The sequence below is a fragment of the Heptranchias perlo genome, chromosome 11, assembly GCF_035084215.1.
Source record: "Heptranchias perlo isolate sHepPer1 chromosome 11, sHepPer1.hap1, whole genome shotgun sequence".
NCBI classification, from domain to species: domain Eukaryota; kingdom Metazoa; phylum Chordata; class Chondrichthyes; order Hexanchiformes; family Hexanchidae; genus Heptranchias; species Heptranchias perlo.
Window position 1 is genome coordinate 8,930,285 of NC_090335.1, and position 17,961 is coordinate 8,948,245.

Genomic DNA, 17,961 nt, shown 5'->3' on the forward strand with positions numbered 1-17,961 from the left:
AGAAAGCTTATTTACTCAGAGTAATAACTATTTGGAATGATCTACCAAGCCAATAGGGGCAAAAATATTGGGGTGATTCAAAATACAATGAGATCCCATGCTGGGAGAATGAGGGTCTGGAAGGGACGAGCTTCATTGAGCTGAATAGTTTATTCCTCATCACTGGTTTTCTAGTTAAGTTCAAAATTGTACTCATACAGGAAATTTCTTAGGATATGAATTGAAGTTTTTAATAACAACAACTTGCATTTTTATATAGCACCCCTCATGTGTAGGAAGATGCTTCAGAATGGGATATGGTGGACACAGAGCTTAGGAAAAGGAAAGGCTGGATCTGGGAACTGAAGGCACTGGGGAGGTGGTTTATGAAAGCAGAGGGAGAGGTGGCAAAGTGGGGAGAACAGGATAGACAGTTTCAGAGAGCTGGACTGGAGAACATTTATAAACCATAGGCTTGTCGACTGTGAATGCTTTCCTCAGTAAAAAAGAACTTGCATTCAAATAGCACCACTTCACTTCCTCAGGACGCCAAATTGTCCTTCCCAGTCAATTAATTACTTTTTAAGTAGAGTTACTGCTTTCACAGAAGTAAGCAGCAAAGGCTTCTACAAAGGGCTAGCAAATTTATACCACCCTCACTGTAATAAGAATGAACTGGCTGTGATGGACAGGAGCCAGCATTGAGCGGTATGACACGTGTGTGTGTGTGTGTGTGTGTGTGTGTGTTGTGTGTCTCACACGGTGAGTGCCCAAACTCACATGGCTCACTATGGGGGAGGAGTATGGAATGGGGGCTGACTACTTTGTGGGAGGAAAAATCAACCCAAAGCAGCCTGGGAGAGACATCAGAGGCTAAAGCTGGTCGGCGGGGGGGCGGGGGGGAGATGGGGTGGGCTGGGGGGGAGATAGACCTCTAAAACACACAATGGAAAAATGGAATTTTTCTGTAATTCAGCACACATGATGAGGATGGAAACCAAAACATTTTTTTTTGTAAAGACTAATGCTTTTAATTTCTGATCACTTTGAAGTAACCCAATTGCTATAAATACTGAAATGGAACGTGAAAATCCCCTGAGGTTAGTATTTTTGAAGAGATCCCTTGACATCTGTCAGATGAAATAAGAACCTAAATTGAAAGCAAATTAGGAAGCTGCACGACATAGTGGCCTTAAACTATACTGTGGGAGACTAGTATCAACATCACTAAAACAGATTATCTGGTCATTATCACATTGATGTTTGTGGGATCTTGCTGTGCGCTAATTGGCTGCCGCATTTCCTACATTACAACAGTGTCTACACTTCATTGGCCGCAAAGCGCTTTGGGGCGCCCTGAGGTTGTGAGAGGCGCTAAATAAATGCAAATCAGTCATTCTTTATACAAACATTTAATGTGCTCTTGTTGAAATTCTTCTCTGGTGTTTTAGCAGAGGCACTTACCCGTTATTTACGCGAGTTAATGGCAAGTCAATTTCAGACGGATGGGCTAAGTGTTATTTCACAACATAATTGTGAGGCCACTATGAAGAATATTAACAAGACTGTATTCAGTCCGTATGCTTTATATAACGGCGTGAGAATAAATGGTTCAGAACTCATCCCCTCCATTGGTATCTTAAAACCGAGGCCCTTTCTTCCTGTTCAGGTGGATGTAAAAGATCTCATGGCACGATTCGAATTAGAGCAGGGATTCTCCAAATGACTTGGTCAACAGTCCTTCCTCAAATAACAGCACCAAAAACAGATTAATTAATCATTTATCACATTTGCTGCTTGTGGGAGACTGCTGTACATAAATTGCCTCATTTGCCTGCATAACAACAGTGACTGCACTCCATTGTTTCTCCAGTATTTTGGGATGTACTAAGGAGGTGATACGGGACTATACAAATGCAAGTTCTTTATTAATTTATATATATCACTTATATATCTCCGCTGTTTGCTACTTGTACAACTTGTCCACCTGTATTCATTTTAAAATAAAGAAGAAATTGTTGAACCAAATTTATATACTGTATAACAGATTATTGAAGGGATTTATTTTTGTAAACTGCTCAGTGATTACATGGCTTTAGGGGGACCAACAAACAGTGAGTGGTTAGCTCAGGCCAATTCTCATGGACCAATCACAGTACTCAAAACCAATGAACAATGTTTACTCTGCAAACAATAATGTGCTTAACATTGACCACTGAGCCATTGCTGCATAAATTAAAACCTGCCATCTTGGTTAGACCACACTCAGAGTACTGTGCACTGTTCTGGACTCCATATTACAGAAAGGATATAGAAGCACTGGGGAAAGTGCAAAAAAGATTTACAAGGATGATATCAGAACTGAAAGGGAACAACTATCAGGAAAGACTGAACAGGCTGGGGCTCTTTTCTCTAGTAAAGAGAAGACTGAGAGGTGATCTGATAGAGGTCTTTAAGATCATGAAGAAGTTCAATAGGGTAGATGTAGAGAAAATGTTTCCACTTGTGGGGGAGACCAAATCTAGGGGCCATCAATATAAGATAGTCACTAATAAATCCAATAAGGAACTCAGGAGAAACATCTTTACCTAGAGAGTGATGAGAATGTGGAACGCATTACCACAAGGAGTAGTTGAGGCGAATAGCATCGGTACATTTAAAGGGAAGCTCGATAAGTACATGAGGGAGAAAGGAATAGAAGGATATGCTGATAGGGTGAAATGAGGTCATGTGGGAGGAGGCTTGTGTGGAGCATAAACACCGGCTTAGAGCAGATGGGCCGAATGGCCTGTTTCTTTGCTGTAAAATTTGATGTAATTCTGTGTAATGTAAATTGCTGCCCCACCTGGCTTGCCTTTTCTGACATTGGGTCAGAGCGTTGCCAATGGAATTTGGGATAGTGAAGTCACATCCTTACCAGCAGCCATTGAGGTTGCTAGAAGGATGATGCGGACAAATGTGTCACATGGTTGCTATTGGGCAATGAGATTGCTTTTTAAAAAAAAGTGACATGAACAGTTAAATGAGTCACAAGATTATTATTGTCTGATAAGATGGGTCAAAACAACCCTCAACAAAAACATTTGGTGCAGAATAACACTGAGCAAACTCCTCAGGAAGGGTAACATTCTGATTGATCGAATGTCTTGATCTCTGCAAAGCCTTCCTTTGAAACCAAGACCTGGATGCCGTGATATTTTGTGTGATCACAGAAGGCTGATCCTGCATGGAGATGCTGCCATCCAGAGCCTTGCTAGTGGTGGGTGCAAGGTTGGAAAATTGGGCTGTCTTGTTAGAGGCCTACCTCCAACAGAACCTCACTAAATTACCCCTGGACTGTTTGATGGTAAGATGTACAGGGAAAAAAGATTCCAGTCACAAAGTGAGATCATAGAATAGTACAGCACAGAGGGAGGCCATTCGGCCCATCGTGCCTGTGCCGGCTCCTTGAAAGAGCTATCCAATTAGTCCCACTCCCTTGCTCTTTCCGCATAGCCCTGCAAATTTTCCCCCTTCAAGTATTTATCAAATTCCCTTTTGAAAGTTACCATTGAATCTGCTTCCACCACGCTTTCAGGCAGTGCATTCCAGATTATAACAACAAATTGTTATGATGAGGAATTTAGCAAATCACCATCATCTTACCAGTTATTGCAAGATGTTTCTGCTCTGCAATTTGCCTTTTGAAGGCTGCTGTATCTTTTGGTTCATATTCGCAAGTTCACGTGAAAAGGAGCAGAGTTTTTGCTCCCTGTTGACAGTCAGACATTGTCCTTTCTGAAGGTCAGCCGATGGACCCCACAGTATTTTGTACAAATCATTTCATTTATTTGTTTTTGTAAACAATTTCAACAAATGTGGGATTGAAGGAGATGGAAATGTGTGTATTTTTAATTCACAGCTGCTGAAAATTTATGTTGGTCTTTTTAAAAAAAAAATTGACATGATCTTAACTTGAAAGCTGAGATCCTTTTTCAACAGTTTGCTAATGCACTAAGAAAAAAAGAATTGACATTTTAAACTTTTTATCCTCACTAAGTGAGCATATTTTTTGGACAGAACTCTGTTGCATCATACTTTTGTGTCACTTGGTTTTAATGAGCTGTTTTCTAATGGATTTGGTCAGGACTTCAACTTAATTGTTGGTTATTCTAGACATTCATTAAAAGTCAGTTTATTCCAAACCCCTTTGAGTGTTATCATACGTCTTATGCTGGTTTAGAAAATATGTAAACAAATACTTGTTGCAATAACGTTGTTTTTTATGTAGTATTCAATTTTTTTCAGCTTTAACTAATGAAAGCAACAAAATGATTGAGATCTCACCATCATTTAGTTCTTCCACCTTTGGGAACTGGGTTGGAGTCCGTGCCCGGATTGATCAGATAGAATGCCTACACTTTCTGTTGGCGGTAAAAATTCTAACTGAAGTAAACAATGTTAACTGAGCACTGCCGGAGCTTGTGTCTTGAGTGGAAAATTGGTTGTAATTTAGCACTAAATTGGCAATCTTGTTCAGAAGGGCCTTAAGGACAGCTGGTGTGGGAAATAGAATCGTTGCTCTTCAGAAGTTTGGATTAAGGCACGTTATTGGTGCAGGATCGAGGGAATTCTAAACTGCGGCTGGGTCATGCTTGACTTGGGAGTGTTTGATGCCGAGTGCAAAATGCGAACAAGTGTTTGTTCTACTGCACTGACACCTCCTCACCTTTGATGATCAGGCTAACCACCTCCTGTCTCAATAAAAACCTTGCTAATCTACTGTCCTTATTTCAAGAATGATTTGTAAGTGTGGTGATTTGGGGTTGAGGTGACTCCAAGAGGACATCTTGGTGATGGAAGCTTGGAACCAATTGGACCCTCTGTGGTTGACTCAGTAATCTGCCTGAACCAGACAGATCCACAGTACCCCAAGATAGGGTTGATGGTTTACCAGCAAGTCTAGCTCACAAATCGAGGCTAGAGGGGTAGGCCTGTCACTGAGGGCCAGGAATCTTCCCATTTGGTTCCAATAGGTAAGATGGTCCCAGCTGGACCAACAGCGGGAAATTGTTTTGGTAAGCTGTGCAGTTTTAGCCAATTAAAGTCCAGTAGTAACCCTATGCCTACTTGGGGTTAGGGTTGCTAACCCTCCAGGATTGTCCTGGAGTCTCAGGAATTTAAGATTAATCTTCTGGACACTACTACGAGCAACACCCAGGAGAAAAAACATTGGGGCATTAAAAAAAAGTGTATTTTTTCATTTTCTTTTAACACTTTAATTTGTTTGTTATAAAAATATTGGAGATGGAGAAAAAAGATTGTTTGGCTGGGTGGGATGGTTGGAGGTGGGTGGTCATGTGATGAAACCTCCAAGAATATGTATAACCAGAGTTGGCAACTCTACTTGGGGTCCCTAAGCCTCGTCCTTACCATCCTGCACCTAAAGCTTCTGAACTTGGGTAAATAGGGGTGAGTGTCCACTCCATATTGGGAAAACAGAATCTCTACAGATGGTTGTAGATTTCTCAGGAGCTTGATTTGGATATTCTCAAACATGGTGATGGAGCCCTCGCATGTGTCGGACATCTGGTTAACCAAGAAAAAAGATTTATGCAGAGTGAGTTGCCACTTTTATTCACACTGTTCTGTTTTTCCCTTTCACTTCGCAGTCCCTTATATTTGATGAAGTTGATCTATCTGATGCAAGTGTTGCCGAATCAAGCACAAAAAATGTCAACAACAGCTTCACGGTATGATTTCACTGTTATTGTTTCTCTATCCATTAAGTTGGCCTAACTGGTGGCTGCTGGGGTTCTTATCAGACAGAGTGATGGAGATCTTTGTTAGTTACTGTTGCCTCAGTGTTTGGTGTGTATACAATTTACGATTATAGTACCATATCCTTTCTTGTACAAATGGGGTGAAAAGTCTTGGAATACTGTTCCTTCAGAATGACTGGTGCCATTCAAAGCAGCCATCTTAAGTGGTCTTCCCACCTCCACTGTATTTGTCAACTTGACTCAATTGTTAGGACTCTTAACTGAGCCAGAACGTTGTCGAGTCAAGCCCCACTGCAGCACTTGAACACATAATCTAGATTAATACGTCAGTGTAGTCCTGAGGCAGTGCTCTGCTGTCCTTTGGATCAGCCACTAAACTGAGGCTTTGTCTGTCCGTTCAGATGGACTTAAAAGATAATTTGGAACAATTTGAAGAGTAGGGAGTCACAACCAACATTGTTACCTCAACTAAAATACACTACTAAAAAAGTAGATTAGTCATTAACTTTATTTGCCGTTTTTGGGACCAAAGTGGCCCTAAACAAAGTCATGAAGGGCCATTCTCTGTGATGATATTTATTGGTCTAAAAAAACAGGTTCACTCACAGCTTGTTTATACACATGAAGCCCTGAGCGTTGACATGGGGCCAGATCTTGCTGGAGTGGGGCATCTCGTGGTGTGCGCCGTTAGTTAGACTTTTTCCTGCACTTCAGTTCTTGTGCCATAACTTGCTGGAAGTGCGAGCTGATAATGGCACGGCAAGGGCAACGGGGCATCTGGGACCTTGATGAACGGTGGGACCAGCAGTCTATCTCCTTAACCACTGAGATTTAAGGATTGAGAAAGAAACAGAGGAATGATGAAGAACGAGGGTGAATTAGAGTTAAATCAGGTACCGAAAGAGAAATAGGGAGAGGGAAAGAAAGATTGGATTAAGAGAGAGGGAAAAAAGAGACAGAAAGGAAAAGTAAGAACATTTTAAAAAAATCTCTAAGAACAATTGACTACATTCAGGAATGAGATTGAACAGTTTAAATTGTTCCCTTTCTAGGGCGGAGAGGATGATTGGCATTGCATTAACAATTATCATGCCATTAAAAAGGTACTTATGCTGTTAAGTATGAGCACTTTCTGCAGCGAGTTTAATGGGCAATTAATGTGCAAATCCAGCAAGTTCTTAAAAATAACAGGGAGTTTGAGGGTGAGATGCAGTTTGTGCAAAGCAAACGGTGGAGCGGCGTAAATCAACCAGCAACTTCTGGAGATTCACAACTCACAGCGTATCTCTTCATCGCTGGAGCTCAGTGGACGATTTGTGCATTAATAACGGCGTGCGTCGTTAACACTGTTACTTTTTGAGAAAGATTTGGCCCATTGTGTCTGGTCAAGTATCCAAAGAAGAGGCTAAGCCATTTGATTCAAATGCAAGCCTCTTGTGGGTTCTGTTTGTGTATATGTTTGTTTGGTAACCCTCTTTGTGTTTGAGAGACATATTTAAATATGCTTTATCCTAGTAAATTTTTTTAAAGAAATTGGGCAGTCTGAAGCCATCAGAGAGAAACTCCCTGGACAGTCCCAACAAACTGCTATGTAAAGGTTAATATTCAGGAGCTTTTGTATCCTGTCCACTTTACATGGTAATTTTGTGGTACAGCTGCAACTGTCTGTTATTTTCCATCTTCTGTGAAGGGATAATTAATACTGTAACTACTATAAACCTATAGTGTGTCATTATTTCTATTCATTTATCCATTTACTGTTCAATAAATCTGCATGGCAGTTTGTAGCCTAAGCCACAGTAAAGTGTTTACCCCATTGTGAAGGTGAGGAAGATCACGTGAAGGCAAGTCATGTAACCAGTGAGCTGAAAAGCAGTAACGAGAGTTTTCTAGATCATTCCTGGGAACTCCAGAGAGTTGAGCACATAATCTAGGCTGACACTCCAGTGCAGTACTGAGGGAGTACTGCACTGTTGGAGGTGTCGTCTTTTGGATGAGGTGTTAAACCAAGGCTCTGTCTGCCCTCTCAGATGGATGTAAAAGATCCCATGGCATTATTTCAAAGAAGAGCAGGGGAGTTCTCCCCTGTGTCCTGGCCAATATTTATTCCTCAACCAACATCACTAATACAGATTATCTGGTCATTATCACATTGCTGTTTGTGGGACCTTGCTGTGCACAAATTGGCTGCAACGTTTCCTATATTTAAACAGTAACTATGCTTTAAAAGCACTTCATTGGCTGTAAAGCGCTTTGGCATGTCCTGAGGTTGTGAAAGGCGCTATATAAATGCAAGTCTTTCTTTCTCTGCGTCATATGGGGCTCATCGAGAGGGTGGTCTGAAATACTGCTCCAAAAAATATCTGGAGTTAAAAACCCCAAAACATGCCATTTCTTGCATGCAGTGGAATTTGAGAAGACTACCTACCTAAGACAGATATTGAATTAGCACTAATTGTTTAAAGGGAAAGCACACAAGGAGTATTTCTCTAGTAAAAACAGAAAATGCTGGAAAATACTCAGCAGGTCACGCAGCATCTGTGGAGAAAGAAAAACAGAGTTAACGTTTCAAGTCAATGAACTTTCATCAGAACTGGAAGATGTTCTGAAACCTGAAACATTAACTCTATTTCTCTATCTCCACAGATGCTGCCATGACCGGCTGAGTGTTTGCCAGCATATTCTGTTTTTATTTCAGCTTTCCAGCATTTGCAGTATTTTGCTTTTGTTATCCGTATATTTCGCTGTTTGGCTGAGCATTCAATTACATGTGGAAGCTGAACTGTATTCAAAGAATGTGGACAATATAACTATCGTTGCTCTCTTCCTTAAATCACAATTTTTATTCCTTTTTAAAAAAAAAATGAGTTGCCTTTTTTTAAATGAACGAACTGCTAATGAAATCACAGCATTGCACATTTTAGTGAAGTTGCAATTCCTGAGGATGCAATTTTGTCAGTGGCAATGATAAATTAGCCACCAGTCATGACACACTTACAATAGTGATTCTTTAATGCTGGACAGGGAGATAACGAGTCTTTTCATAGAATCATAGAATCATAGATTCTATATCTATTAATAGCAAATTCATCAACTTATTTGATTGCTATTTCAATTTTAATTCCTTTCGTGACAAAATAAAACCTCCATGTAACTCAGGGGACATTTGTAGATTGAAAGAAAAAATTAATTTCAAAGGTCCTAAAGCTTGATACAGTATCCTTAGAGACATTCTTATATGCTGTTCTCCTACTTGTTAAATGGCTGTTCTTTGCTGCTGACATTCTCTAATCTGTGGCAAGCTGAGATCAGACTTCGCAATACTTCTAGGATTGTCTAGGATTTTATTATGGAGAAAATTAATATGAAAGGGAATGTTGCTCAGATAGGATACTTGTGGAGTTTACAGCTCGTGTATACACAATTTATATATTCATGTAACTAGTGGTAAATTTTCATCCAAAACTCTGCTGCCTGTACCCTAACCCGCACCAAGTCCCATTCACCCATCACCCCTGTGTTCGCTGATCTACATTGGTTCTCGGTTCAGCAGCGCCTCAGTTTTGAAATTCTCATCCTTGTTTTCAAATCCCTCCATGGGGTCATCCCTCCTCTCTGTAACCTCCTCCAGCCCTGCAACCCTCCGAGATCTCCGCGCTCCTCCAATTCTGGCCTCTTGCGCATCCCCGATTTTCATCGCTCTACCATTGGCGTTCTTGTCTTCAGCTGCCTAGGCCCTTAGCTCTGGAATTCCCTCCCTAAACCTCTCCACCTCTCTACCTCTCTCCCCTTCTTTAAGTCACTCCTTAAAACCTACCTCTTTGACCAAGCTTTTGGTCACCTGTCCTAACATCTCCTTATGTGGCTGAGTGTCAGATTTTGTCTGATAACGGTCCTGTGTAGTGCCTTGGGATGTTTTACTACGTTAAAGGGGCTATATAAATGCAAGTTGTTGTTGTAGTGAAGACAAATTTCAACCCCTTGCTGTCCTATGCACTGATAAACAGATGCTGTGTCGACATTGGTTATCACCCATATAACATTTTAAAACCTGTGTGAAAGGTTGCTCTTCATTTGTTCTGCTGGCAAAGGCCGCAATTATTACCCATCTCTAGTTGCTCCAAGAAAGTGTTGGTAGGCCTATTACTTGAACCAGCCGCAGTCCTTGCGATGATGTTATCCCATGATCATGCGAGATAGGGTATCTCAGGATAGTGACCCAGCGACAATGAAGGAACAGTGATGGATGTCCAAATCACGATGGTATGCAACTTGAAGTGGAACTTGGAGTTGCTGATGTTCCCACAGCATTCTTGATCTTATCTTTCTCATTGATAGAGGTCACAGGGGAGGGAGGTACTGTCGAAGTAACTTTGGTGAGTTACTGCAGTCACGGTGTGGAGAGGGTGGGATATTGAGTTGAGTGCTTGGGGTACCGAACAAGCAGACTTCTGTTTTCCTGGATGGCATCGAGCTTTTTCGACTGTTGTTGCGTCTCTACCCATCGAGGTGAGCAGTGAATGTTCTACACACTCCTGACTTGAGCCTTGTAAATGGTGCAGAGGCTCTGAGAGGCCTGGAGTTGAGCCACTTGTCACAGAATACTCAACCCCTGCCCTGCTCTTGTCTGGTGATTTGATTGGATAGTTCAGTTCCACCTGGATTTTCTAAAGCTGACATATCTAATATTTGGCCATAATTTGCTGTCGCAGGACATCTAACTGCATTTGCTGTTACTAAGACTTGCCCTTGCATGCTTAGGTATTGAATATTTTGCGTGGCAAGTTGCTGAAAGTGCCCAGCGAGGGAAACGGCATCTGGGACCTGAGTGAACAGGGCAAGCAGCTGTGTATCTCCTTAGACAATCAGATTGAAGGATTGTGAAATGAACAGCGCAAAGACTGAGAAGGAAGTGTAAATTAGAGTGGGTGAATTCAATGTCAAATCAGGTACAGAAAGAGAAATAGAGAGAGAGAAAGAAAGATTGAATTAAGAGAGAGATGAAAAAGAGACAGAAAGGAAAAGTAAAAAAAAATTAATGTTTTACATTTTTAAAATATCCAACAACAATTAAAACCTGAGAGAATGAGACTCCACATTTGTAATAGTTAATTTACAGTGTCAGAGAGGTTGACTGGCAGTAATTAACACTTATTATGTTGTTAAAAGTATTTGGGCTGAAATGGACAAGACTTAACTTTCTGTGGTAAGTTTGGTTTGTATCCATTGTGTAAATACAGCAACTTCAAGCTGTTCAATGTATTTCAACGGTGAGGCAGACAGCGAGATGCCGTTTTCACAAAGCTAACGGCGAGCAGCGTAACTCGGACAGCAACTTTTGGATATCCGAGCTTAACCGTGCATCTGGCCTCGCCTGAAGTTGCTGTCCTATTTGCGCATAAATAACAGCGCAAGCATCATTAGCCTCACCGTTATTTTGACGACAAAATCTGGGCCAATTTCTTTTTCTAATGGTCTTTTGTGACCTGCGCTATCCCTTTATTTTCCTTCCAGTATTCCTTGCAGAATACCCGTTATATTTGTGCAGAATTTTGGATACTATGCTCATGCTATTGATTAGTTCTGCATCCACCTCCAGATGTACTGCAGATTAAATATGCATTTGCAACTTCTCTCCCGATGCACAGCGCTGTGGAATCTACCTCTGTATGTCATGCACTTGATACAAGAGATTCCTTCCCACCCTTCTCTCCTCTCCTTACTTGAATGAGGGGACTCATGATGCAGTATGACGATGGCAACCGTATAGTACCTCGCTCACATAGTCATTCTTCATATGTGCACCTGGACAGTGTTGCTGCTAGCTATTGGTCTAAGGGGGCATCACAGGCGATGCCTGAGCCTATCCTTCCTTACCTGACATCCATACAAATGCACTTTGCACCATGGGTCACTGGGTCACTGCATTACATTCAAAAACAGGAACTCTGGTGGAATTTTCTGCCTCCTTGGCCAAAGGGGCACTGAGGCAAATTTTAACACCCCCATCCACAGAACCAACTATCTCAGCTCAGACCTGGCTTGTATGGTTCAGTGTCAGTTGCCCCTTACAAATATATTAGCTAAAATATTTGTAAGGGGCAACTGACATTGAACCATGCAGTCTCGCATCAGCTCAAATATGATTTAATGTAGACAACAACAACAACTTAGAATCATAGAAAGTTTACAGCACGGAAGGAGGCCATTTGGCCCATCGAGTCCGTGCCGGCTCTATGCAAGAACAAATCAGCTAGCCCCACTCCCCCGCACTATCCCCGTAGCTCTACAAATTTTTTCCCTTCAAGTACTTATCCAGCTCGCTTTTGAAGGCCATGATTGAATCTGGCTCCACCATCTCCTCGGGCAGTGCATTCCAGATCATAACCACTCGCTGTGTAAAAAAGTTTTTCCTCATGTCACCTTTGGTTCTTTTGCCAATCACTTTAAATCTATGTCCTCTGGTTCTTGACACTTCTGCCAATGGGAACAGTTTCTCTCTATCTACTCTGTCTAGAACCCTCATGATTTTGAATACCTCTATCAAATCTCCTCACAACCGTCTCTGTTCCAAGGAGAACAACCCCAGCTTCTCCAGTCTATCCATGTAACTAAAGCCCCTCATCCCTGGAATCATTCTAGTAAATCTCTTCTGCACCTTCTCCAAGACCGTCACATCTTTCTTGAAGTGCAGTGCCCAGAACTGGACACAATATTCCAGTTATGGCCGAACCAATGTTTTATAAAGGTTCATCACGACTTCCATACTTTTGTACCCTATGCCTCGATTTATAAAGCCCAGGTTCCTGTATGCTTTCTCAATCGCTTTCTTAACCTGCACCTTCAACGATTTGTGCACATATCCCCCCAGGTCTTTCTGTTCCTGTACCCCTTTTAGAGTTGTGCCCTCTAGTTTATATTGCCTCTCCTCGTTCTTCCTACCAAAATGTATCACTTAGCATTTTTCTGCGTTAAATTTCATCTGCCATGTGTCCGCCCTTGCCACCAGCCTGTCTATATCCTCTTGAATCTATCACTATCCTCCTCATTGTACGACCCTTCCAAGTTTTGTGTCATGTGCAAATTTTGAAATTGTGCCCTATATATCCAAGTCATTAATATATATCAAGAAAAGCTGTGGTCCCAGCACTGACTCCTGGGGAACACCACTCTAGACCTCCCTCCAGTCCGAAAAACAAGCGTTCACCACTACTCTCTGTTTCCTGTCACTTAGCCAATTCTGTGTCCATGTTCCTACTGTCCCCTTTATTCCATGGGCTGCAATCTTGATGTTAAGCCTACGATGCGGCACTTTATCAAACGCCTTTTGAAAGTCCATATACACCACATCAACTGCATTGCCCTCATCTACCCTCTCTGTTATCTCATCAAAAAACGATCAGATTTGCCTTTAACAAATCCGTGCTGACTTTCCCTAATCAATCCACACTCGTCCAAATGACTGTTAATTCTGTCCTGGATTATCGTTTCTAAAAGTTTCCCCACCACCGAGGTTAAACTGACTGGCCTATAGTTGCTGGGTTTATCCTTACACCCTTTTTTGAACAAGGGTATAACATTTGCCATTCTCCAGTCCTCTGGCACCACCCCCGTATCTATGGATGTTTGGAAGATTATGGTCAGTACCTCCACAATTTCCACCCTTACTTCCCTCAGCAACCTAGGATGCATCCCATCCGGACAGGGTGACTTATCTATTTTAAGTACAGCTAGCCTTTCCAGTACCTCTTCTTTCTAAATTTTTAGCCCTTCCAGTATCTCAACGATATCTTCCTTCACTGAGACTCTGGCAGTATCTTCTTCCTTGGTAAAGACAGATGCAAAGTACTCATTTAGTACCTCGTCCATACACTCTGACTCCATGAGTAGATCTCCTTTATGGTCCCGAATCGGCCCCACCCCTCCTCTTATTACCCGTTTACTGTTTACATGCCTGTAGAAGACTTTTGGATTCCCTTTTATGTTAGCCGCCAGTCTATTCTCATACGCTCTCTTTGCCCCTCTTATTTCCTTTTTCACTTCCCCTCTGAACTTTCTATATTCTGCCTGTTTCTCACTTGCGTTATAAACCTGACATCTGACATACGCCCTTTTTTTCCATTCCATTTCATCTCACTCACTAGCTCCTTTGTCAACCAGGGAGCTCTGGCTTTAGTTGCCCTACCTTTCTGCCTCGTGGGAATTTGCCTAGACTGTACCCGAACCATCTGCTCTTTAAAGGCTGCCCACTGTTCAATTACAGTTTTGTCTGCCAAGCTTTGATTCCAATTTATCCGGGCCAGATCTGTTCTCATTGCATTGAAATTGGCCCTCCTCCAATTGAGTATTTTTACTTTAGAGTGGTCCATGTCCTTTTTCATAGCTATTCTAAACCTTATGACACTGTGATTGCTGCTCCCTAAATGCTCCCCCACTGACACTTGCTCCACTTGGCCTGCCTCATTTGCATTTATAAAGCGCCTTTAATGTAGTAAAACGTCCCAAAGCACTTCACAGGAGAGTTATGAGACAAAATTTGACCAGTGTCTTCTTTTCTACATGTTTAAATCAGTTGAGAGTTTTTCAGGAACAAAGCTAAATATAGAGGCATAGCCACATTATACAAAACTCTGCACTTGCAGGGACATAGCTGAGCCTGTCCTTCAAGCCTTCAGTCCCCAAGACTTCTGCGCTTTCAGCACCAGGCGCAGCTCCCCACAGCCTTAGCTTGGGCTGCCTTCACCTGAGGCCTAAGCCCACGTGGCTGGGCCTGAGACAATCACCTTTTTTTTGGTCAGTATGGGCCTGTTTCTCCTTTGCAGTGAGTTTAATCAGTTGATTCAAATCTCTCAAGCTCTGCTGAGTCACCGGAAGAGTGGGAAATTTTAGCCGGTTCAGTTAATGGGCTAATTGAATGAGACCGCGTTTGTGATGAGACTGATCAGTGGGGATCAAATGGGTCGGGAGATGCAGGTAAAGTATCAGGTATCTGGCAGTTGGAATCGACAGGGACTGGCCCTGCCCTATGTGCTAAGTGTTAATTGTATCCAGGTGATTTATAGCAATTAGTGTTAATTGTATTCAGGTGGTGCATATTAATTGGGAACACTCGTGTCAGTTTAAAAGCGAGCTGATGTAGGGTGTGGGGTGTGTGTAATATGGAGCTCTGTGAATAAAGGCTTGGAAGCAACTGAAGATCAGGCTCTAGTATTCTATCCTTCACCACCTGGCTATGCAATTTATAACATGACAGTGAGGGAGGAGCGTTCTAAAAGCCTGCATAGGCCCCAGCTAAATAATTTAGTTCAATTTACACACTCATTTAACTTCACATGTCAGGAGATCGCGGGTTCAAGTCCCACTCCAGAGACACGGTTGACCACACCATCCTCCTCCAATGCCTCTCCTCCGTTGTCCAGTTGAGTGGGATTGTCCTCGCCTGGTTCCACTCTTAACCTATCCAATTGTAACCAGAGCATCTCTAGCAATGGCTTCTCTTCCCACCCCCACACTGTTAACCTGTGGAATACCCCAAGGATCTATCCTTGCGCCCCCCCCCCCCCCCGCCCAATTTTTCTCATCTACATGCTGCCCCTGGGCGTTATCATCCAAAGACATGATGTCAAAGCCCATGTGTACACTGAGCTCTACCTCACCACCACCTCTTCTGACCCCTCCACTGTCTCTGTGTTGTCAGACTGCTTGTCCAACATCCCGTCCTGGATGAGCTGAAGTTTCCTCCTGTTAAACATTGGGAAGACCAAAGCCATTGTCTTCAGCCCTAGCCACTAACTCCATCCCTCTCCCTGGCTATTGTCTCGGGCTGAACCAGGCTGTTCACAACATTGATGTCCTATTTGACCCCGAGCTGAGATTTCGACCCCATATCCTCTCCATCACATAGACCGTCTGCTTCCACCTCTGTAACATTGCCCGTCTCAGCCCCGCCTTAGCTGATCAACTGCTGAAACCCTCATCCATGCGTTTGTCACCTCCAGACTTGACTATTCCAATGCTCTCCTGGCCAGCCTCCCATCCTCCACCCTCCATAAACTTGAGCTCATCGAAAACTCTGCTGCCTGATTCCAAACTCGCACCAAATCCCGCTCATCCATCACCCCTGTGCATGCTGACCTACATTGGTTCCCAATCCCCCAACATCTCAACTTTAAAATTCTCATCCTTGTGATCAAATTCCTCCATGACCTTACTCCTCCCTATCTCTGTAACCTCCTCCAGTCTTGCATCACTCCAAGATCTCTGCGTTCCTCCAATTCTGGCCTTTTGCACTTTCCGCTCCCTTCGCTCCACCGTTGGTGGCAGTGTCTTCACCCATCTAGACCCTAAGCACTAGTAAACCCCCTCCTAAGCCTCTCTACTTCTCCACCCCTCTCATTTGTCCTTTAAAGACTCTCCTTAAAACCTACCTCTTAACTCTCCTAATATCACCTTCTCTGGTTCGGTATCAGTTTTTATCTGATTTTACTGTGTTAAACGCGCTGTTAACTTGTTGATCTAGAATTCTCATCTTTTCCTTAAAGTTTAGGCTTGTTGAAAAGAAGGCTTATTTGCATCGGTTCATATAAATGTAGTTTTATTTCTGAGAACACCTTGTCAAAATAATGTTCTCATTCTGAATATACGTAAACGGACTTGTTATTTTTAGATCCTGCACACAGATATATTTGGCTGCATCGTTTAGTTCAATTAATTTTTCTGAACGCATAATTGTGCTAATGATTTGATCCAAACTCAATTTAAGAATAAGTGTCTGGAGAGTGTTTGAATTCCTCTTCATTGTGAGAGTGTGGAGAGTGTTTGCATTCCTCTTCATTGTGAGAGTGTCGGGAAAGTGTTTGCATTCCTATTCATTGTGTGAGTGTGGAGAGTGTTTGCATTCCTCTTCATTGTGAGAGTGTGGAGAGTGTTTGCATTCCTCTTCATTGTGAGAGTGTCGGGAGAGTGTTTGCATTCCTCTTCATTGTGAGAGTGTGGAGAGTGTTTGCATTCCTCTTCATTGTGAGAGTGTGGAGAGTGTTTGCATTCCTCTTCATTGTGAGAGTGTCGGGAGAGTGTTTGCATTCCTCTTCATTGTGAGAGTGTGGAGAGTGTTTGCATTCCTCTTCATTGTGAGAGTGTGGAGAGTGTTTGCATTCCTCTTCATTGTGAGAGTGTCGGGAAAGTGTTTGCATTCCTCTTCATTGTGTGAGTGTGGAGAGTGTTTGCATTCCTCTTCATTGTGAGAGTGTCGGGAGAGTGTTTGCATTCCTCTTCATTGTGAGAGTGTCGGGAGAGTGTTTGCATTCCTCTTCATTGTGAGAGTGTCGGGAGAGTGTTTGCATTCCTCTTCATTGTGAGAGTGTGGAGAGTGTTTGCATTCCTCTTCATTGTGAGAGTGTGGAGAGTGTTTGCATTCCTCTTTGTTGTGAGAGTGTCGGGAGAGTGTTTGCATTCCTCTTCATTGTGAGAGTGTCGGGAAAGTGTTTGCATTCCTCTTCATTGTGAGAGTGTGGAGAGTGTTTGCATTCCTCTTCATTGTGAGAGTGTGGAGAGTGTTTGCATTCCTCTTCATTGTGAGAGTGTGGAGAGTGTTTGAATTCCTCTTCATTGTGAGAGTGTGGAGAGTGTTTGCATTCCTCTTCATTGTGAGAGTGTAGGGAGAGTGTTTGCATTCCTCTTCATTGTGAGAGTGTGGAGAGTGTTTGCATTCCTCTTCATTGTGAGAGTGTAGGGAGAGTGTTTGCATTCCTCTTCATTGTGTGAGTGTGGAGAGTGTTTGCATTCCTCTTCATTGTGAGAGTGTAGGGAGAGTGTTTGCATTCCTCTTCATTGTGAGAGTGTGGAGAGTGTTTGCATTCCTCTTCATTGTGAGAGTGTGGAGAGTGTTTGCATTCCTCTTCATTGTGAGAGTGTGGAGAGTGTTTGCATTCCTCTTCATTGTGAGAGTGTGGAGAGTGTTTGCATTCCTCTTCATTGTGTGAGTGTGGAGAGTGTTTGCATTCCTCTTCATTGTGTGAGTGTTGGGAGAGTGTTTGCATTCCTCTTCATTGTGTGAGTGTGGAGAGTGTTTGCATTCCTCTTCATTGTGAGAGTGTGGAGAGTGTTTGCATTCCTCTTCATTGTGAGAGTGTCGGGAAAGTGTTTGCATTCCTCTTCATTGTGTGAGTGTGGAGAGTGTTTGCATTCCTCTTCATTGTGAGAGTGTGGAGAGTGTTTGCAT

The 17,961-nt window shown here is 42.6% G+C and overlaps 1 protein-coding gene across 2 annotated transcripts in view; it reads left to right on the top strand.

Moving 5' to 3' along the window:
* The window catches only part of dgkh (diacylglycerol kinase, eta), a 465,735-nt gene that overhangs the window by 222,320 nt on the left and 225,454 nt on the right, over nt 1–17,961 (top strand). For both annotated transcript variants that reach the window (XM_067992509.1, XM_067992508.1), the window contains exon 4: nt 5,631–5,711. In XM_067992509.1, the coding sequence (XP_067848610.1) occupies nt 5,631–5,711 (81 nt within the window). The remainder of the gene's footprint in view (nt 1–5,630; nt 5,712–17,961) is intronic.